Source organism: Lampetra planeri, chromosome 11, assembly GCF_965212315.1.
Source record: "Lampetra planeri chromosome 11, kcLamPlan1.2.h2, whole genome shotgun sequence".
In the NCBI taxonomy this organism is placed as follows: Eukaryota; Metazoa; Chordata; class Hyperoartia; order Petromyzontiformes; family Petromyzontidae; genus Lampetra; species Lampetra planeri.
Genome location: NC_136117.1, coordinates 9,222,017 through 9,237,839, shown reverse-complemented (window position 1 = coordinate 9,237,839; position 15,823 = coordinate 9,222,017). Strand labels below are relative to the sequence as shown.

General features: G+C 44.8%; 1 protein-coding gene across 2 annotated transcripts in view; it reads right to left on the bottom strand.

Annotated features, from left to right (window-relative positions):
* The window catches only part of LOC144721274 (FERM domain-containing protein 4A-like), a 118,020-nt gene that overhangs the window by 12,188 nt on the left and 90,009 nt on the right, over positions 1–15,823 (bottom strand). Inside the window, exons 13-20 of one of the 2 annotated variants that reach the window (XM_078598770.1) lie at positions 11,886–12,024; positions 10,834–10,975; positions 10,257–10,390; positions 8,784–8,906; positions 5,901–6,129; positions 4,846–4,914; positions 1,916–2,153; positions 1,239–1,400 (exon numbers count right to left, since the gene is read on the bottom strand). In XM_078598770.1, the coding sequence (XP_078454896.1) occupies positions 1,239–1,400; positions 1,916–2,153; positions 4,846–4,914; positions 5,901–6,129; positions 8,784–8,906; positions 10,257–10,390; positions 10,834–10,975; positions 11,886–12,024 (1,236 nt within the window). The remainder of the gene's footprint in view (positions 1–1,238; positions 1,401–1,915; positions 2,154–4,845; positions 4,915–5,900; positions 6,130–8,783; positions 8,907–10,256; positions 10,391–10,833; positions 10,976–11,885; positions 12,025–15,823) is intronic. The other variant, XM_078598771.1, reaches the window with a different exon arrangement.

Below are 15,823 nucleotides of genomic sequence, written 5' to 3'. Positions count from 1 at the left end.
TAGTTAACGTCAAACCATCACGGCGCCTAAAATTGAAGCTGTCAACAGTAAAACTGACTTCCTACTCAGGTAGTGCTCATCTCCTGTTTACCACCCAGCTCAAGTGGTGGTAATTACACATTGCTATGGTAGGGGCGAGTTTATCCATAACAAATCACTGATTATTAATTCCACAAGGAGATATGATGGGCTGAGTCGACCCTGAACCAGCATTTGAACTCACGACCTTTGGATTGCAAGCTGTTCACTCTACCCCTGAGACATCTCTTAAGGGAGCTGTGATTGGATCGATAGAATAGAGAGTGTCAGCTAAGCGGTGTGTGGATTTGTCTTTCCACAATCATAGAAATGTTTATTTTTCCAAAGTAAATTTAAACTGCCAAATAACTTCATGTTTCATTAAAAATGTATTTGATGGTCCTTTATTACACGAGACAAAACATTTGAAATGAACATCATTTAATGTTGAACTTAATAGCCAACATCTGAGGACTGTTTACAAGGTACAGACATTCGACATTTTAGGCACGGTTATAGTTAAGACCTTGTGATCAAACTATGTACGTCAAGAAGAGACATGTGAAGATTTACCCACCTTGCATTTCGTTTGATTGTCATGATTCGACGCAAGAACTGATTTTTTTTTTTATTTCCACTTTATTCATATAGAACCCAGAGTTGCTGCAGGGCCCACGTGAACCCATCAAATATGCCCGCGCATGCAGAATATGATCCACGCAATGTGAGCATAAAATTAGCTTTTTTGTCCATGAATCGATGCGTCGTAAAAATCCTACTCATGACTGCTCGTAGTAATTGGCAATTTCTAAAATCTTTTGAATCTTTTCCCAAAATGTTATCGCGATTCTGTTGTCGTCGTCATATCACGCTGCACCATACTCCATTGGAGAAGAAACAAGCTAGCAAAGAGCTACCAATTAAAATCCCATCATTTCACTTTCGTTCTACACAGTATGGTGCAGTACTTTATCAACTACTCTGCTTCTAAGAGAAGTTATATTCCGAATTCTCAGAGCTGGTATTTAACCAATCTATGACCGTAACCAAATTTAACGTCATGTTTTTGTGCGCGCAGTCGTTGTTGGCTGGGCAGGGACCATCAACTCTCTACAATTGAGAACCTCGTTCGAGCACAGATTTGAGTGCATGATCACAGCGTTGGCAGCTCAGCGTTGTCACCTCAATAGCACGATAACCGGGGCTGTTTAGACACTGACCGTTGGTGCTGGCTGAAGGGGATGGCACGAGTACGCGCGTCTGGAGTGGACGGCACGCTGGACGAGTCCCAGCGAGGACCGGCCTTCACCGGGCTGCTCTGCAGGGAGCCCGTTCCCTTAGCTCGCTGGCAGCCCGGCTGGTGCGACGGACTTCCCAAGGGGCTGTGAGATACAAGCCAGCAATCAAGCGCTCTTTTCAAAGCTGCCTCCCTTCTATACGCCATTCACAGAGCAACACTGCAGCTCTAGGCAATGCCACTATGGTCTAGGCCAGGGGGTCGGCAACCAAAATAATAAGAGCCATTTTTTTGGGGGGTAGGGGAAACCCTCAATATTTCAAGAGCCACAAAGCACCGCATGCACCTCCTGAGCCACGCATTGCTTGACCCCTGCCCATGGTAAACTGGACTCCCACGGTAAACTGGACTTCCATGGTATACTGGTCAGGGGTCAGCAACTAAAATAACAAGAGCCATCTTTTTAGAATTCGGTAAAAGACTCAGATAGTATGAATAGACTCAATATTTCCAGGGCCGCAAAGCAGTCCTTAAAGAGCCGCACTCCAGAGCCGCAGGTTGTCGACCACTGGTCTAGGCAATACCTGCATATGCGTATGTATGTATATATATAAAGGAGCTTTTGATATTTCACGTGGCCTCAAGGAGCGATGCCGTCACCTGGACATGGTGTGTCGGAGCAGGGGTTTGCGAGGGCGATCGTAGGGCTCGTCCAGCGAGGACTCGGCCCAGCTTCCGGACTTGGACGGGGAGGAGGGGTCTCCGCGAAAGGACTGCTGCCGGCGCAGGCCCTCGAGCGACGTGGGCGGAGAGGGCCGGGCGTAGCCGCCCAGCAGCGGCGGCACGAGACGCTGCGGGGACAGCAGCGAGGAGAGCAGGCTGCTCCGCGGGGAGTCCTCTGCGGGGAGGAACGACGTGTCGGGGAGGAGAGAAATCGTGCATGCGGACTGATGAGTTGCTCACGGCCACCTTTGCAGCAACACGGTGCAAGCAGCCATTGTTAATCGACTACAGACGCAGAAACAGGCATTATAACCACGTACAGACTGCAGTGTAACGGTTGGCACACTAAACTTGTAATCCAGAGGTCGCAGGTTTGACCTCCCTGCACGGAAGTTAAAAAAGACGGGCACGTGTTTTAAATGTCTACGCTCTGTCCACCCAGAAGTAGAATCAGAATCTTTATTTAGGCTGGAGGAATCCGATGATCTATGGAGCTCTTTTCACAAATCTGGGCACCACATTTCGATTTAAAGCTTTCGTGACTGCAGGGATTCATCTTCTTGGTTCTTTCGGTAAAGTCACGTAGAATGGAAATAGGAGACAGAGTCTGATCTGTTATCCACCTGAGGACGGCTGCTTGCGTTGTGGCCGAAACGTCGTGAGATTTATTTTATTATGTTTTATTTTTATTATTTTATTATTTACATTCTACGTGACTTTACCTGTGCACCACAGTTAAGCGATCAGCAGGTCGCGTTAAAGTGGGGTAAAATAGACATACGCCCAACTCTTCCAAGGTGACTCAGCCAGCGTGGTGGAGGAGTAGGCCAAAATACACTCTGGTGGGGCTCTCTAGAGCTCCCCTCGAGAGGAGGTATTTTGTAAGCAGTGGCGTGAACGATAAGTTGCGAGGCTGCACACGAACAACCTTAAGCGAATTCACAACTGGATAAGGGCCTCCACACGGTGTGGTTCGTGAGGGTTATTTGACCATACTTCATCACGCCGATCAACACAGGTTAATCAAGGTGGGGAGCATACACGTAGGGACATAGATAATGGAAGTGCAGTACAACAATGGATTTGTTTGCACCTGCACTCCATATGACAACCCATTTGTACACGGTGGCCACCCATATGCAGACGATCCATGCCCAAGCCTGAATGACGTCTGAGATCTGATGAGATTCGGTAGATTCTAGGCAATTTGGCATATGTGTATATATGTAATAAATAATGCTCAACCACCTTTGTAGCTGCGATTTATAGCAGCTATCGTTAATATATTACAGATGCAAAAATAGGCATTATGACCACAAGATTTTGAAACTGTATGGTTCAGGTTAGGAAAAATACTGTAAAAAAAAGAGCCTCACTGCATGAATTTTGGACATCAAAAGTATGAATCATAATGACTCATGTGCACAGAAAATAAATCACATGTAAGAAGCAGACAGAACATTTTTGAAATTAGATAAACAGCAGGCACAAAAACGCAGCCACACAAGTTCATGCTCACACGCTACTGCTGACGGAAAGGCCTCTGTCAGAAGGAACTCAAGAGGATATTTTTGGCCTACTCTTCCACACTGGCCAGATGACTTGGAAGAGGTGGGAGTATGCACACTTTTCCCCCACTGTGATGAACCCATTTGTACTGCTGGGTGAACAAAGGCGGGGGAATTTAAGGACACTTGCTCACGGTTTAAACTGCCACACCGGGAGATCGAACCGGCAAGCTCTGGATCAGAGGTCGCAAACGGGTTTTGATTCCGTACCCGGCCGCACCAGGGTCGCAAATGGGTACCCGTACCCGGCCGGGTACGGGTACCCGTTCCCTACCCGTACCTGTACCCTACCCGAAATGAGTGACAAACGGTTACTCACCAGTGACTCACGGCCTACCCGTACCTGTACCCAGCCGCACCAGGGTCGCAAACGGCTACCCGTACCCGTACCCGGCCGGGTACGGGTAGCCAGGTATCGGGCAGGGTACGGGTATCGGGTACCCGGTTGCGACCTCTGCTCTGGATTGCTCTGGAAGTTCAGTGTGCTGCCCATTACACCGGGGCAGCATCTAATTCTGTTATTAAAACTCATAGGGAGATCTCGACGTTTCGGCTGGCTGGCCTTCTTTAGGAACTCCTTGGCCAGTCAGCTGACATGTTCTTTTCCTCTCAGTGACAGTAAAAAAAAAACTGAGTATGAAGTTTAATTGTCATGTTATGCACAAATTCAATGAAGCAGCAGCAATTTGATAGCATAATAATATTTATATGTAAGCCCGATGTCCATCGATCAATTACACTGCAACGAAGGCATACTTAATTATAATAATTTATAAGCCACATCAGTCTACTGCTGGGTGACGGCTCACCACACCGCAGAATATTCGCTGGTTGTTTGACCATACTTCACCATGCTGGTCAGTGCGGCTGGGTGAAGGCGGAGTGGGGTCAGTACGTATTAATAATAATTTAACGCTGCATTGAATTTGCCATGCGCCGCACAAAACTCGCTCATTTTCAAACAGAGAGAATGGCCCAGAGGCAATGAGGAACCACAGACAAGCGTGAAGGCAGCCAGGCTGCCAACAATTGCCCAAGCACTGCAGTCCTCTGTATATTAAGACAGTTTCAGCAAATTAATGAGTGTATATACATTACTATATTGACAAATATTTGAATTTCAAGTCCTTGCAAAATTATCAAGTATATGTATATAAACATTCATGTAATTTTACGTGAAAAGAATGCATACGTAGAGCGTATATTTGTTCTACATGACTTGCTTGTTCTCTCTATTATTGGAATCTGCTGCTGCCAATCTTTGCCGTGTGCAGTTCTAGCGAGCGTAAATTTATTTACCGTCTTCCAGAGCCGAGGCTTCGGCAAGCGAGCTGCCATCTGACTGCACGTCAGAGTGAATGTTTTCCTCTGCAATGAGAAAAGAGATTCAAGACATCTCTAAGCCAATCACTGCTGCACCGCACCCGATGCAATTAAAAGTATAATGATTGATGGCGACACTTAATATTGATGCTGCTTGCCCCTTGATTGAATAATGCCAACATTAACTGCCCTCTATGGCTCTCAGCCTGTAATGAATACCCAAAGTGTACATTAACACAGTTTTGGTAGACTGCCATTTACCAAATGTGGTATTGACAAATGCAGTTTATCCTCTCGTAAGCTAACTTAACACTGCCATCACCTTTACTCCGAACCCATGTTTTATATGTATCGTGAACCCTGTTTTGGTCGCATAGCAACATGTACAATCTCATTTAATCGTAGAGCTAAAGGGAATGTAAGTAATTGGGCCAATTTAATTCAGCACGTTAATACTTCACACCGTTGCAATTAAACAACTACTAAAAGATTATCAAGATGCACTCCAAATCATAAATTGCACCACAAATGATAAAATTGTACTCCACATAACCGTTCTTTATTTAATTTGTCGACAATCTTATTAAATAGAGTAACTATTGTATATGCACATGATGGCTACTATATGTTTCTTGTATGTTTGGAAATACACTATTCTTATGGATGACAAGCAAATGGATATAAATCTTCAAATACAGCCGAAAGGGCGTTCAGACTACAAGTAATTTTTGTCAAAGGAAGATTTTAAAATACAATTTAATGTCTTTAGTATTGACGTAAAATGGGAGAAGGGTAGCTTTAAGGACACAACCCTCGATTTCAAATAAACGTCTATTCTCTGTTGTATATGATGCTCCGGAAATTATGACGCACTCCACATTTCGTGCCCGGCGTCATTAAAATTATGCAAATATTGTCTTGTACACACACGCGCACAGCAACTGGATTATAAGACGCAGCTTTTGCTTTAATCTACCAGGGAAGCCAGTGTGTCTTACAATAATATGGTAATGGTGAAATGTAGTCATCACCATCTCCGATGTGGGAAGTCCGCTTCGTGGGTTCCTGCCCCGCACGGAGCCGGTACTGGTTGATGGCTGCCTCGATGTCCTGGAGTTTGCGCACCGAGTTCTGGTAGGAGGACTTGCGCTGCTTGCGAGCCTTCTTGCTCACACCAGGGTCACTGGCCAAGCGCTTGGCTGCCTCTGTGATCTGGGACTGGATGGCAAAGTCTCGTTCCAGCCTCTCCAGCTCAGCCTCCTGCCAACGTCCAGGCGTACACACGGACAGACGCAGACACGTACACACACAGGCACTGACGCGCGAGACCAAGTACTGGCCCTTCCAAGCTCAGCCTCCTACCAACATCAAAAGCACACACGACCACACATTGCAAATGCCATTCATAAAAAATATATTATTGACAAATAGAGTATATTTTCTGTTAAGCTAACTTCATAACACTGTTGTAATCTTTACTCCTGAAAAATTATTAAATAAATCAATTGCACAATGAGATGCATTCTCACCGAGTCAAAGGGACTGTATCGTGGTTCAGCTGACTTTAACGTGTTAATAATTCACATCATTGCATATTTTCATACCTAAAAAAAATTAAAACTCATTAAGTTCTACCCCAAATAATTATAATAGGGGAGGATTATGACCAGGTCAGCCTCATGGCAATGTCGAGCTACGTAAAGCGTGACACACAAAGACACATGCACATGAACTCAAATACCAGTGTCTCAAGATCAGCCTCCTGCCAACACACACACACAGACCATGGCAAATATCTATTGTCAAATGAAACGGTTGTATTGAGATAAAAAAAAAGTATTCTTGAACCAATTAAATTGACTCTTGGGGCAAGTGTTGTCCGTGTTGTTGGCGAGCACCTATTAAGGACATCATCATGCACGAGGACATGCCCAGCCATATATCTCCCCAGTGCTGATGTGTACACACTGCAGGAGGTATTCATTTAATGCTGAGTCAACGTAGATGATGCCCAGGACCGGTTCAGCTAATCCACACATATGCTCGCCATGACCAGGAATCAAAGTCAGGTTACGCAGTTTGTAGCACAGTGTGGTAACCACTACACTTCTGCTCCGCACACCCACACAGACATGCACAAAGGGCCAAAATACCAGCTTCTCCAGGCCAGCCTCCTGCCAAGTACAAAACAAATGCAAAGATCCCCCGTATAGCTTTAACAAACTTTTGGGGCAAGTGCTGTCCGCGAGCACTTATGAAGGCCGGAACGGTACATGAGGGGGTGGGGGTGGCCAGCACCACGCCCGGCCGCCTTTGTCTCCCAAGTGGCAATGTTTACATACCACACCAGGTATCTATTTTAGGCTGAGTCGATCTAGGGGAGGCCCAGGACCGGTTCAAATAATCGTAACTGGTGAGCGGGAATCGAACTCTGGTAGCTGGGTTCGAATCGCAGCGTGCTAACCACTATCAACATCGAAGCACACACATGCACAGAAACTCAAATACCACCACTTCATTGGAATTTAATGGCTTCCACATGATATAAAAAAAATATCAAGAGATGATCTCTGGTTCACATTTTGAGCCATGCCCACCGAATGGAAGAAGTTTAATATGTTCCACCTCTTCTCCGTGAAAATTACCTTCAACTGTCAATCGCCATTGCTCATCTAACTCTGTCCATGACTCAACAACCCATTACACTGGTCAACAAAAAAAACATTTTTTTTGGCCTGGACTTTTGCAGCTGTTTTAGACTAATTTCAGGGTGCCGATTCCAAATCTGATCTCAGATTTGCTCTATCACATCTCATTTTATGCTATCGGCATACCCCATTTTCATTGATTTTACCCGAAATTAACTGTCACTTATCATTGCAAGTTGTTGCGAGTCAGTGACTGCTTTAGTGTTAAAATATGGTGCTGTATTTTTAGGATAGTGTGTTTATAATATCATTTTATGTAGATATCCACATTTATTTAATATTTTTCTTCTGCAGTTTTTATTGAAAATGCAATATTTGATAACTCAAAAAGCTGATGTGATAGACAAAAACTGATGCCAGATTTGGAATCAGCACCCCAAAATTACCTTAAAACCATTGGAATACCTTATGCCAGAAAAAGTGTGTTGACCAATGTTATCAATCATTTCAATATCACCCCAGTGTCACTTATGCAGTTAAAGTTCAAGTGCCGATATTGATGGGACCTTTTTTCCAGTATAAAAGTATAAAATGTAAGAGTAGGTCTTACCATTTATGACAATAAAACAGCTGTTAACATGTTCAAACACCTAATAAGTAATGCATATATAATCAGAGCATGTTTGTTTTCACGTTCACGACAATATATGTGCGGTTAATGCGGACTTGATTCCTTGCAAAAGGTTTTTATTTTGCGTTTGAACATCTCAACACCTGTTTTATTGACAGAAAAGGTAAAAGCTATTGTTATTTTTCCTGGGACATTCACTTTTGATGGATAATAGAAACAATTCCTTCTCAACCCTGATTCCCGAATCTCGCGAGTTTTTGGTTCAAGAATCCTATCTTCGTCTCATTTTAACCAACTAATTTGCATTTTTTTCTCGTAAATCGTTGCCAACTTTGCACCGTTGTGTGTACTCCATTAGTCTAAATGTAATGTTGGTATATCATCTCCATATTGCTCTTGGAATTTACAGACCTTTTATTAATCCGCTATCGAATGAAGGCTGTGTCGTTGTGGAGCTTGATTGACCATACTTGACGATGCCGGTCAGCGAGGGTTGCACATATAATTTGCACAACATTGTGGGTAACAGACTCTCTCGTACACAATTCGATGCACGCAATATGAACAAAGGAAGCTGCTGTTAATCGAGCAAATTACACCCGAGTCGTCATTTCATTCACGAGCCTTCTGCTCACCTCGCCACGCATGATGATCTTGTGCTCGTCCAGCTTGAAGGAGGTTCCCACTCTCCTCCGGACGGACGGAGCTTTCTCACCCAGAGCCAGGGGGAACTCCTCGGGAAGCTTTCCCGTCAGGTCCTGAAAGTCAACAATGATCCGGGGGGGGGGGGGGGGGGCGGGGTGGGAGGGGGTCACAAGAAATCCTGAATTTAAGATTTGAACGCGTTAATTTGTAATCTTTTCGCTGCTGGAGTGATGTCACGAGATCAAGTAAGTCACAGGACGTCTCCATAGACAACCCTCGCTGACCACTGCATAACACCGTATGTTAGACAGGTCCCGGAGGAAGATATCACTAAACTATTTGTGAGATCTCTTCCAGAGAGCTTGTGATATCCACACAGCCAGGGATGAAATTTCCCTACATGCCCTGCTGCAGGAACAAAAAGGTTCATCGTGCGGCTTTCAAATTTTTCATCAAATATTTTAGAATTCTCACAGCGGAAATTTAGCAAAAAAAGTAGCGAAAAGTCACGTTAAAACGATCATCGCACTCCACGCGAGATTCCGGGTTGGAATCCATTCAGATTCCTGGATTGGAACACGACCTCGGCGGTGCCCGCTCAATCCTCTGACCCCCAAAGCCACCAGACCACCTCACAATGTGTTCCTGCAAAGCTTTAGTAAGGAAATCGGGTTTTTGCTATTATGAAAATAGTCCACGTAACATTGCATCACATTGTTTAACAAGTCATTTTGTAAGTTACCTGACAATATGTATAATTTAATCCTAAAACAAATAAATGTAAGTTAATATATCATGCAACGAATAATTCTAGAAAACATACAGCGAACAATTTATTTCATGCAAGGGAGACCTTCATCAAAATGTTTTTTGTGTTAAATACGAATTTGGGCTTCCTCTGCACCTCCGATTAGCAGGGTTGGCTATATTCTTTGGTTCTTTCGGTAAAGTCGCGCAGATAGAAAATAATAAAATGAAAATAATACAAATGATAAAATAAAAATAATAAAAGTACAAATGAATAAAAACCAAAAACTCAAGACGTTTCTATTTTTATTATTATTTCTTATTTTATAATTTTCTATCTACGTGACTTTACCGAAGGAACCAACGAATATGAATTCCTGCAGTCACGAAAGTTTTAAGTCAAAGGTTTGGCTATGTACGGTGCGAAAGAAGTTCAACGTACATACATAATGTAAAACACGTAACATCCCTTTGCCAATCCAATACTTCATGGCCATACTTCACCAGCCTGGTGAGTGCCGGTTGGTGAAATGGGGGGCCCAGGACAGCACCGGTTTCGATATTGCTTGCCACAAGTGTTAGACATAGCCAGCAAAGTTCATATCACATTGCAGCAACCATAATGCCACTGTTTCAAATTCGAGTAAAGCAGGATCATGCACATCCCAAATACGAGTGTCACCACTGGCTGGAAGGGCTGTTGGCGCTGCACTCACGGCCTCTCGCAGGCAGACGAGGCGAAGTTCCTCCACCCGGAGTTTCAGGGTGTCCTCCAGGGCATCTCGTCGTGACTTGAGTGCCGTCATGAGGTCCTTCCGTGCCTCCTGGCTAATCTCAGACTCTTGTGATCCTGTGGACAGAATTTCACAAGATGAACACAACTCAGCATTCGCCTGATACTTTGCTCCAGGAAGCAATAGGCGAGATTATTGCAAATTCTTTTTCAAGTGCAACTACATCCCACCCTTGACGAAGTGGATCAGTCTCCAAGGTCGTCCTTATCTGATTCGTACCATCTGTTATGCCCCTTCTTAACAATTGGCACTTAGGCATTGGCCAGAATTTTATTCATCCTTTGCCAAAGCCACAATGGCGAAGTGGCAGCCAAGTGAGGAAACGCACGCACGAAGGGAAGGATTAGTTCAAACGCAGCGCAGGCGAAAAAGCCGCGATTCACCATTCCACACACAAGTGCACTCATGCATATGGACATTTTCTGTAGGTGGGCAACGATTAGATATGAATGCCCCCACTGAAGTAAACACAAAGCAATGGAAGCAGCACGCCGCGTACCGGACGAGAAGAGGCTGCCGTCGCTGCCGCTGATAATCTTGCTCTCGCTGCCCATGCTGGCAAGGCCCGACGTGCTCAGTGATCCCAGCTCGGTGAGGTCGATGGCGATCTCGCTGAGGCTCCTGGCCACTGGGATCTTTGCCTTGAGACAGACGTTGAAGATAAAGTCACTCATTGGTTCCTCCATTCATTCTAGATTTGAAGCTTTTGTGACTGCAAGGATTCATATTCATATGTTTTTTCGGTAAAGTCACGTAGGTAAAAAAAATAAAATTAATAAAAGTAAAATAAAATAAAAATTCCACCTGAAGACGGAAGCGTGTGTTGCCTACAAAACGTCGTGAATTTTTATTTTATTTTACTTTTATTAATTTTAATTTTTTACCTACGTGACTTTACAGAAAAAACCTAAGAATATCCTCCACTCATGCGAGGGGGGCCCCAGGAGACAAACTAAACAAAAACTAGATCCTAAACTTTGTCTATTTTACCAGGTAAGGCCCAATGAGCTATGCAGCTATTTTTCAGAAGTGACCTGGCTATTACAAATGATAGCTCAATTAAGTGGCTTATCATCATGTGCAAACAGACATCATGGTCGGGATCGAACCTATGACCTCCTGTACACCAGGCGAGGTAGCCAACCAACGTACAACAGGAAATTTAACAATTCTTTCTGTGCTTCTCTTCTCGCGCTGCCCACCTTTGGCACTCCCTCCCATCGGGTCTTTAAACAAGTCCTTATATCCTTGCTCCGCTCAAGAACCATTCTTTCTCATCTATTAAACTTTTCAAGAGTGCTATTTTTATTCTAACCGTCTTGGCATCCGGGCCTTCGGGCACGCACTCTGCTAACGTGGTAAAGAAAAAGCGGGCAGGACAAATAAACACCACCAAGCCGAAGTGATACGCAGCACTGCCTACACCATACAGCTGACATTGTTACTTTACCTCGTTAACTTGGTAAGGAGTCGCGTACCACGAGACTCTGAAGAGAGATTAACCTCCGACAAAAAATCCTCAAGGGAGTGAAGCAATGCACGCAGCCGTACCTTGCTCTGCTTTCGGTCCAGATAAAACTGATGCTGGCCAATGGCCATCACCCAGATGGACTTGATGAGCGCAGGGCTGGCGTACCACGTGTGCACTGTGATGCCGCTCTGTGCGAAAGTGCGTCTGCTCACAGTTAACCTACGGGGAAGGGGGTGGCGTGGTGTTGAGAGATGGGCACATGAACACAAGCAGTTCCCCAAGAAGCAGGTTGCATGCAAATGAAACAACGGGATAAATCCGAGTATACACTGTGATGTATTTTACATTTTGCCCACCGTCACGTGCAGCGTGTTGCACGATAATAAATCATGTTCGCGTGATCCAAAAGAGAGAGAGAGAAATGAAGCATGGTGCGGGGAGTTTGTATTACCGTGTTCAAGAAATTTAATTCAATCACTTTTCGTGGAATCATGTCAGGATATTAAAAGATCTCTTGCGTGCGTCTTTAACTACTCCGAGGCCGGAGGGAGAACGCTATGAATAATTGGCTGCTCAGCACCTGCAGTACGGCTGGACTCAAGCATGGAAACACATTTGTCTTTTAATGCAGAGCTCACACATGGTCTATGCGAGAGCCAGATGTGGCTCATTGGGTCAATTTGAATGTATTAAAATGAAGCACCTTCATTAACTGCCCTCTTTAGAAGGGTGCTCAAATATTAAGCCCAAATCTTTTCCCAGGGTAGAAGGGCAATGTAGTTGGTGAACAGGATTCATGTCACAATTCACCGCCCACCAGTGATTCGATGAATTGCCACGAGAGTCGGTTTCCAATTTAAGACTCAATTATATTTTGGCCTCATTAAATTGCACCACAACAATGTCGTGCGCTTGTTCGACAGGCAAAGGGACTACGGTGATTAATAACGTACCACTGTTTCAAGGTAGCCGTCACTCTTCCAAGGTAAAAACTATTGCCTGATATGTTTGTACCAAAACATTTTGATTGATTATATTACCTAACAAAAAAAATTGTTCACATTACATCTGTCATTGCATGTGAGCATACATATATTGACATGCGAGGAGAGTCATCTACAGTTCCACGGTATACCTTTTCAGGCCATGACAGCAAGTGCTGTCAGTGAGCACCTATTAAGGCCACTGCGTTACACGAGGGGGTGGTGTTGCTAGAACCATGCCCAGACACCTTTGTCTCCCTGGTGCAGATGTTTACACACCGCACCAGCTACTTATTCTAAGGCCAAATCGACCGACGGGAGGCCCAGGACCAGTGTCAGATATTCGCCACTGGTATTTGGCATGAGTAGGACTCGAATTCAGGTTGCTGGGCTCTGCTCCCCACATACTCGTATAACACACACGGGGAACTCAGCAGCAGAGGTCGCAACCGGGTACCCGATACCCGTACCCTACCCGATACCCGGCTACCCGTACCCGGCCGGGTACGGGTAGCCGTTTTCGACCCTGGTGCGGCCGGGTACGGGTACGGGTAGGCCGTGAGTCACTGGTGAGTAGCCGTTTGTCACTCATTTCGGGTAGGGTACGGGTACGGGTACCCATTTGCGACCCTGGTGCGACCGGGTATGGGTACGGGTAAGGAATCAAAACCCGTTTGCGACCTCTGCTCAGCAGACAGTTTTGGCTCTAGTTCTTAGTGACTCTGTGCCCACACCCTTGCATCCTGAGCAGATCTTTCTTTATTCCGAGCAGGCCCTCCAGTGGGCATCAGCAATGATCTGCACAGCAAACCATAATGATACATCTAAACACAAGCATATGTGCTAAAGATTGCTGTTTTAATGCAGTTGCTAAAGCCCGGCAGCTGGGCTCTGCACGTATCCACATTCCTTCCCATTACAAGTTGCTCGGAATAAAGCATCTGGAAATAATTGCAGTGCTATTGGTATGGAGGAGACAGCCTTATGCTTGTGATTGGATGGAACCCTGCCTTGCAAAGTGACACCCAGACAGATTTAAATACCCAGTTGCATGGCTACGAGTTTTCAGATCCCTGCAGACTGCTGGGGATGTCTAAAAGCATGAAATGCACAATGACATGCCCTGCCTCGAGTTGAGCATCACAAAAAGGGTCACAATTCACATATACTACTCCAGGTAAGGTAATATAAAGGTACAGCCCTGCAATTGCTTGCTCATGGCACTGCTGGCAGAAGAGCCTCGGCGAGATTGAACTCTGGAGATCCCCTCCAGAGGGTATTTGGCCTACTCTTCCACGCTGGCCAGACGTGTAAGACAAGGTGAAAGTACTCACGCTTCATCCCACCACACCCTATATGCCGATCAACTTACTGTAGCACGGTTGGCTATATATGGTGCAAAATAAGTTCAACATGCATGCATACGTGGTGGACCCATTTACGTTGCTGGGTGGACAGGGTGATTTGAGAAATTTGCACCATTGTTTCAACTGCTTACCACTTCTCTGTTGCTCATCCTCTTTCCTCTTCCATCCGTTCGAGTCCCTCCCTTACCCTTTCGTGATTCCAAAGTACCCTCTATCGCACTCACTCATTCCTGAACCCTTGCACGCCCCTGCCATCTAAATACTCTTATTCTGCCACCGGTTTACAAACTATGCCGAGCACCTTGAGTTGATTGCGCTCTATCAAACATTAAAATAGGATGAGACCGACCGGGAGTCCTCTGGATAACAAGTCCATTTCGCGAACCATTATACCACAGCAGCATTCAGATTCTGTGTGTACACTATTATAAATAATAACAATAATAAGGGTCATCTACACTCGCCTAATTGCCCTTCCCTCCGCTTATCCCGTGGGCACCTGGCCTCGGGCTTGTCGCCCGCGGAATAATTGTACCCCTTTCCCCTATTGCTCGTGCCTTGAAATGGGCTCTTGTTCAATAAAAATAAATGCAAACAATTATGACAATAATTTACACTTCTTTGTCAATCGACCGCTGGAAGCAGGCCCCCCCTTGCCGTGTCAATCATGGGGGTCGTTTGAGCATATTTCACCATGCTGGTCAGTGCAGGGGTGATACATGAACCGGCCCAGGAACTGTTCATACATCACTCACAATTGATGTTGACCACGGCTCGGTTCAGCGCATAGTGCGCTAACCGGTTGCAAACGCCACTCAACACTTCTGTGGACGTAACCATACTTGAAAACCCCTTGAAGTATTTTTTTTGTCGTTGAACTTATTTGGCATTTCTTTAAAAATGCAACAGTCAGGCCAAGTCAGCAGGAGGTAATGCTGTGCTCCAGTCAGTCCTATTCAAATCCAAAAGTCAAATCAAAAGTCTGTCAGCACGAGTGTGTCACATACTCTCATTAGTGGCCCTGAGTCAGTGGTGGAAACTAAACGTTCCAAGTTACCAATAGATATTTTGACAAGGATGATGCTGCGCTAGCCTTCACAGCATATGTGGTCAATAAATCTGTACTCGTGTTGAACTCGTTAATTATGGTCAAGTACAATGTTTCAGCTTACGATCACATCACCCGGCACGCACCTGCTCTCATCAGATCTGGGAAGCCAAGCAGGTTTGAAACTTTGACATTGCTTAAATGGAGGACAACCATGCAACAAAACACCAGGCCATTATAGACTGGAGGGTCATGTGGTGGGCAGCAGTGGATTGGCAAACGGTTATACATGTGCAACATTTAAAAATAAATCCATAAAGCAAACATAAGCCAAAGTCTGATATACCTGGTTAGTTTTGAATGCAGGACTGCCAACTAGAATATACTATACAAATAAAATATACTGTTACCAATGTTTTTTTTAATACGGTACACGTGCATTTTTTTCAGAAGGCTAGTTTTTTTAAAATGTAATTTTCTCTTGTAAGTTAACATGTGCGTTCGATGTAAATGTCACGGGACAAAATGGGTCTCGTGTAAAATGAACGACTCATTTTGTCTCCGAGACTTTCCAACCCATTTTTTGTTGTTATGTTGAGCATCGGAATTCACATTGCAGC